Source organism: Glycine max, chromosome 1, assembly GCF_000004515.6.
Source record: "Glycine max cultivar Williams 82 chromosome 1, Glycine_max_v4.0, whole genome shotgun sequence".
Taxonomy (NCBI): domain Eukaryota; kingdom Viridiplantae; phylum Streptophyta; class Magnoliopsida; order Fabales; family Fabaceae; genus Glycine; species Glycine max.
In genome coordinates this window covers 3,161,433-3,167,491 of record NC_016088.4, presented here as the reverse complement: position 1 = coordinate 3,167,491, position 6,059 = coordinate 3,161,433, and the positions used below count along the sequence as shown (strand labels likewise).

The following is a 6,059-nucleotide window of genomic DNA, read 5'->3' as shown; positions in this document are numbered from 1 at the left end:
TAACAGTTTTCGCAATCTCACAACTTTAAATAAGTTAAATAATTGAGAGTAGGACTGACATCCATTGTGGGAAATGAGCACCTTTATATCCATTCACACTCAAATCCTAAAGTTGTTAGGTAGTAGGCTGAAACACTTCAAAAATCTCCTCAACATGTTCTTGTAATTCTCACTCTTCATTCCTGTCCCATGACAATTCCACTTATAATTTGAGAGATGGTGGATTTTTTTTTCAGGCAAAATAGTTACACCATTGTCATTCGAAATGCAACAACAACCCTCTCCTTCACAACAAATTGTGCAAGATCATGAATAAGATCATGCATTTTGAAACGTGTAATTTTGCCAAACGTGTGAGTCTCAATATCTTGAAAAAATGATCTCCAATATAATTCATTCCACACACCACCAGGCACCAGCATTTCCAACATCTAATATTTCATTAGATGAAATAAATCCATTAGCCATGCAAAGTTCTACAAATATTGCTTGTTTATTACTTCATCTTTGAGAAATATTACACAGTAAGCAAAACATTGTCTTAATTCTATGGGTAAGTTTTAACTTAATCTCAAGGCAAGCATTATAGTCTTTTCATTGTGTGGTAAACTCCACAAGTTGCTTTCCTTAACATTGAACCATTCTTTTTCCTCTCTTTAGATCCAAATCTTCACTGGCACGGTCACTTGCTGCTTCTATTATAGCTTTTGTCATTCACTTCAAACTGAAATCTTCCGCAACACATACCCATATTCTTAGCTCAGAGTGGTTGACTACCTTCTCATGATTGAAGATTAGTTGGACAAGTGTTGTTTTTCTAAGTCTGCCAAGACCTACGATAGGATAGACTAATAAATCCTTAGAATGAAAAGCATCATCAACAAAAAAGTCTACAATTTTGTCCATATCTTTTTCTCTTCCATAGACTTGTGGTTCAATGATGAATGAGGTGGTTTGGCGTCACTCAGTGACTTGAGTAACTTTACTTCTCTCATGAACCATAACAGTCAAATGAAACTTAATCCTTTCTTGAGCAATTTTTTCTAATCTCTCACTTATACTTTTCATTTTCTTAACAGTTTTGTAATAGGAAAAAACGTGCATAGGATGAAAAGAGGATAAGCAAGAGATTTTTACAAATTCTGATAGACAAGAGTTGACTCCTTCATATTCCAACTGCAGTTTTTCATAGGCATACTCGTCCATGATGTCATCCAGCTCATGAGCTGCATCTCTTAGCTTTAGCAGCCAATCCTTTAAAGATATGTCTGAGAATTGTTTCTCCTCGGCATCTTCATGCATAGCCAAGATAGCAGTGAGTAAGCTAGCAAGCCTTTTTTTCAAGTCTTGATCAAAACCCAGAAATAGTCCCAGCTCTTTTCCAATGAGAGAACTCAAATTTTCAAACACACCTTTAAGTGCAGCCTCAACCATCTTCCAAATTCTAACTCACAGAATGAAAATGCACGAGAGCTAGTATGCTTCAAATATGAACACGCAATGATATGATCAAGTGGTAAGATTAACAAGCAGAGAACACGATTTGCAAAATAGACTTGGTAAGTCAACAGCCAACTCACGAAGCAATACATGATTCAAGTCATCAAGCTGCGAGTCTCTCGAGTAAGTGGCTCCTCATATTTTAATTTGTATTTGATCGTTCAAGGAAGCAACCAATAGTTGGAAGGAAAATAAACAATACTGTTGTACTGACTTGTATTTTTATCTATTTTAAGGCGTTGCTTGCACTCTAATTACTTGAATTAATAATGTTAATTAGTGATGTTAAATGTAAAATTTGATTAAGCTAATTTTGTCTGTGCTATATTCATGATTCAATACTAACGGTTACTACATTAATCTAAACCACTTCTTGTATTCCAATTTCCAACTATCCCATTAAAGTTAATATAGTTAACTACTTCCTTAAGAATCTAAACATTAACGTCATATTTTAATTTTAAATTAATTATGAATCCATGCATTGCAAAAATACTGTAAATTTTTAAGATACATAAATTTCAAATATGTAAAATGTCATTTATTAATATTTTATTAAAGCATAAAACAATAAGTAAAAAAGAAGGAGTTGAATATAGAAAACTATAATTCTTACCGATAATATGTTATTATTATCTTTGCATATAATAATATTCTTCTTTTACCTAATCAAGAATTTCATGAATTGGTCTCTTTAGTATCCATTATTATGCTTAAGTGTCATTTGATATTACTATGAAGAAAAGTATCATTTGATTATTATATAGGTGTTTTTTTTAGTGTACCCTTCATTCACAGGCCAAGCATATCAAGGAGAGTAGCGTTGTGGTAGTTTTGGGATTTTATAAAAAAAAAAAAAATTAAAGTCAAAGGAGGGGCAGGAAGTATTTTATGGGGTGCAGGAAGCAAATGATTGAAAACAACACCAAAAGAAAAACAATTAAGCGTGATCTATTGGGGTCCATTGGGACAAAATCACCCTGGCCATGTTATTCCCACTTCCTTTTTCTTTAAGTTCATAGCTATGTTACACCGAAATTTCTGACTTCTTGCACTTGTCCGACACTAAATGTGGACACCTCTTCTAGAACGGATTTAAACTTTGTTTTCCCACTTTGTGATAGACTACCCCCCCTCTCCCTTTGGTTCTCATTGTGAATTCTCCTCAACAGAAACTGATTTTGTTATGTATGTAGAACAGATTCACAACAAAAACATGTTTCTACTGTTTTAAATTTTTTCAATTGTGCATGCTCTAGGATCCTAAATGCAAGGCAAACCTGTTAAAGCCTTGAAATATCTCACGTTTTGCCATTGATGATATATATTAAAGTAAACGCTAAGTCTCTAAAGTACATTAGTTACGAACTTACGGGTGACCGATTTGCGTGAGACAGGATAATCGTGAAACCCTGACCAATGTACCTTGTAGCCCGGACTGTTTGTTGACTATAATTTATGAATCCAGTTACCATAAGAAACATATCGTGAATATCTCTCAATATTTTTTTCTTTCTCTTGTTTGACACATGAATATATAAGGTTCATTTTTTTTTACAATGAAAACCGTTGAGACTAAGTTGTTAATATTAGATTGCCGAGAGAAATGGGTAAAAGAAATTTTCACCCAAGATTTAATAATTGATCTATTCTTAGTCTAGGCAAGGTCCATCTTGTTGCGATAGAAAGTAATAAGAATAAATAAGTTTTAGCTAGTGTAATAAAGATACTAATTATCGTTACAAAATTCAATTGAGCCACTATCTCCATCTCGCCTCAAAGTTCTGCATATCCTATTCCGAACATTATACAGGAGCCGCCGATGTTTTAACCAATCAGCAAGAGAAATAGACAAACCGAATCCATGGTTAAACAAACCATAAATATTTGACCACTATTTTTAGCCATCACATGTTAGAATTGAGCTAATGGTGACAAGTTTGTATAGTTGGTAAGAAGTTAGACCTCTTTATCAGTATTATAAGGAGTGTCTAAGGAGAAATTAAAAAAAAAAAAATGAAAATCATGGTATGAGTACGTGGTAAATTGTCACACTTTCTCGTTGCGCGCACTTGAAGACCTTGGTTTCTTTAATGCAGAAAGAAAGGTTATAAATTCATATGATCTGGATTAGTTTCTTTAACTTCTTTTATGATTGTTTGCAGCACAACTTCTGGTGTAGTTTTTGGCTCTCTAAATAATTGTTTCTTTTTCTTTTATAAATCTAAATCTAGTTCAAATTAAGTTTCTTAAAAGGAAAAAATCTAAATCAATTTAATTACACATAAAATCATTCAAACCCATCATTATTCTTTATCCAATCAATCCATCAAGTTTAAAATGAGTAATTTCTATTTTTTACACTCCTTTTACTTTTAGAAATCCATATTGCAGAGAGAAACACAAGCTTTTGTTTTCAAATATGAAAACAAGGCCATAAGAAGAGTAGAGAAGATAATTATACATTTCATCTTGCAGTTGCAAATCTAATAAGAGACTGAAAAACAGAGAAGATAAATAGAAACACAATGGTATAGATGTGGAACAGTTGCCAACAAGAAGATGGGCATGCCTACATAATATAATAATGTTCCCTAACAATTCCCTTCATGGACCTGGTCTTATTTTTCCTTGGTGGCCAAGCTTCATTTCGAAAGTTTTCACGTCACCATGATGAGGAAGTGGCTTGATTCCCCTGCCTGCTCCATGTCCATTAGGCTTGGAAGCTGCGATTCTCTTGTCAAACCCGAATTCGATGTCCACTTCTTTTGGACGGAAGTTGTGGTGGTTCTGCTGCTGCTGCTGCTTCTTTTGTGGCTTAACATGTTTCTGGTTGTGGCTGTGGCCACCACGACGGTTGCAAAGCCTTCCAAGGCAGCAAGCAACTGCAGAAATGACTATAATTATAGCCAAAACAACAAAAACTGACCCAAAAGAGCCATTTGAATGGTGGGGTGGTGACTCATATGTGACACTGGTAGGATAGACCTGGACAGGTTGCTGTTGCTGCTGCATCAGTGGCTGTGGCTGTGTCTGTGGCTGAACTTGTAAAGACATCTTCAATGAGAGAATTGAGAAGAAGGGAGAATAGTTATGTTGAGGGGTATGAGAATTGTGGGGAATAGGTGGATTTGGTATTAAAGCTGCAGCACTTGTTCTTTGAGTGCAGACCAAGATAGATTTGGATTTTAACTCCTCAAGCACTCAAGGGGATTAGGTGTGAGAAGTGGTTTTGTAAATTGGCTCTCTAATAAGTAGGAATTTTTGAATTTAGAAAAAAGGGGAAGAGGGGAACTTTCTTTAATAAAGAAGGCAACTAAAGATATTCTTTGTGTTTTTTAAACTTATTGGCTCCTATGATTGCTTTGTAAGGAGAGAAAGCAAGATCTTGCAGTATCAGGACACACAACACTCTCAAGGCCCCATGAAACTGCAGCTTTTGTTTACTGGGGTTTTCCCACTCATAATCATTGAATGAGACAATCTATGACTCTATGTAGTTAATACATGCCAAACAGTCATGATATTTTGTTGATAAGTGCTACTTTTCTTGCAACAAATTATAAAGGGATGTAGAGGAGACATTATTTCATGATTTGAGATTTTTATAGTTTCAATTAATCTTTACATAGTACATAATGAGTATTATTAACACTTTTTCACAAATTATGCGATGATACCATAACAAAGATCATAGATACATGAGCTATCTAATGAATTATTGAAGAAAGACATTTTGTAAGGCTTAAAAACGTCTTATACATGTTAGAGACTTGTTTATTATGCAATAGTCTCTAGGCCATAGACAATTCTGTTATCTTAGACAGTACTATACGGTCAGTTTTTCGTACAAAATACATACCTAGGGTCTAAACAAAGTAATTGTCTTTAGGAGTAGGATAATTTTCCAAATGTGATGCATAAAGGAATAATCTAGTCAAGGATTTCTCCGAAATCTGTGAAAGGGGGGGCACAGAGTGAGACTAACCCTGTTTTATTAATATAGGGATCTGTGCAAAAGTATCATGCACTAACCATTCCAATTGCTCTTATAAGCTTGATGGGGTCACCCTGCCCCGATTGTCCCTTTATTCCTTTGGAAAGAGGGGAATCAGCTTGTGATTGTTGAGTTGGTTGAGATATTAATTTCAAATAGGTTAACTTTGTTATCATGATATCATACACTTCAGTTAGTTAAATCAGTATCCTGGTGATTCTTTTCTTAAGTCAAGTTTTATACTTGTGTGTTATATTAAAATAAAAAGTAAAAATGATCTTCCGGCATTAGAAGTTAGAAGTTTCAGATAAAAGAATTACGGGTTAAATGTATTTTTTATTGATAGGACCTTTTTATTTTATTTTAGTCTTTATAAAATTTTATTTTGATTTTAGTATTTAAAATTAAAAATTTAAACTATATTCTTTTTTTTAAATATAAATCACATGTTACGTCTAAAAACTAATTGAGTAGTTGTAATTAGGTTAAACTGTTTGTTGTTCAGCATATGTAATAATCTTTTAGATAAGCTTCTATGCTATTGACTCCTTGTAGTATTGAG

General features: G+C 33.8%; 2 protein-coding genes across 2 annotated transcripts; both read right to left on the bottom strand.

The window, feature by feature from the left end:
• Positions 1 to 526: 526 nt before the first annotated feature.
• Positions 527 to 1,700, bottom strand: LOC102659496 (putative disease resistance protein RGA3). Its single transcript, XM_026123631.2, has one exon. It carries the CDS (start codon positions 1,432 to 1,434, stop codon positions 961 to 963), a length of 474 nt encoding a protein of 157 aa, XP_025979416.1. The 5' UTR covers positions 1,435 to 1,700; the 3' UTR covers positions 527 to 960.
• Positions 1,701 to 3,948: 2,248 nt separating this feature from the next.
• Positions 3,949 to 4,905, bottom strand: LOC100798784 (uncharacterized). Its single transcript, XM_003517665.5, has one exon. It carries the CDS (start codon positions 4,555 to 4,557, stop codon positions 4,108 to 4,110), a length of 450 nt encoding a protein of 149 aa, XP_003517713.1. The 5' UTR covers positions 4,558 to 4,905; the 3' UTR covers positions 3,949 to 4,107.
• Between the last annotated feature and the right edge of the window lie 1,154 nt (positions 4,906 to 6,059).

Coding starts and splice junctions, on each gene's coding strand:
- LOC102659496 (XM_026123631.2), bottom strand. CDS start 1,434: ATGGTTGAGGCTGCACTTAAAGGTGTGTTTGAAAATTTGAGTTCTCTC.
- LOC100798784 (XM_003517665.5), bottom strand. CDS start 4,557: ATGTCTTTACAAGTTCAGCCACAGACACAGCCACAGCCACTGATGCAG.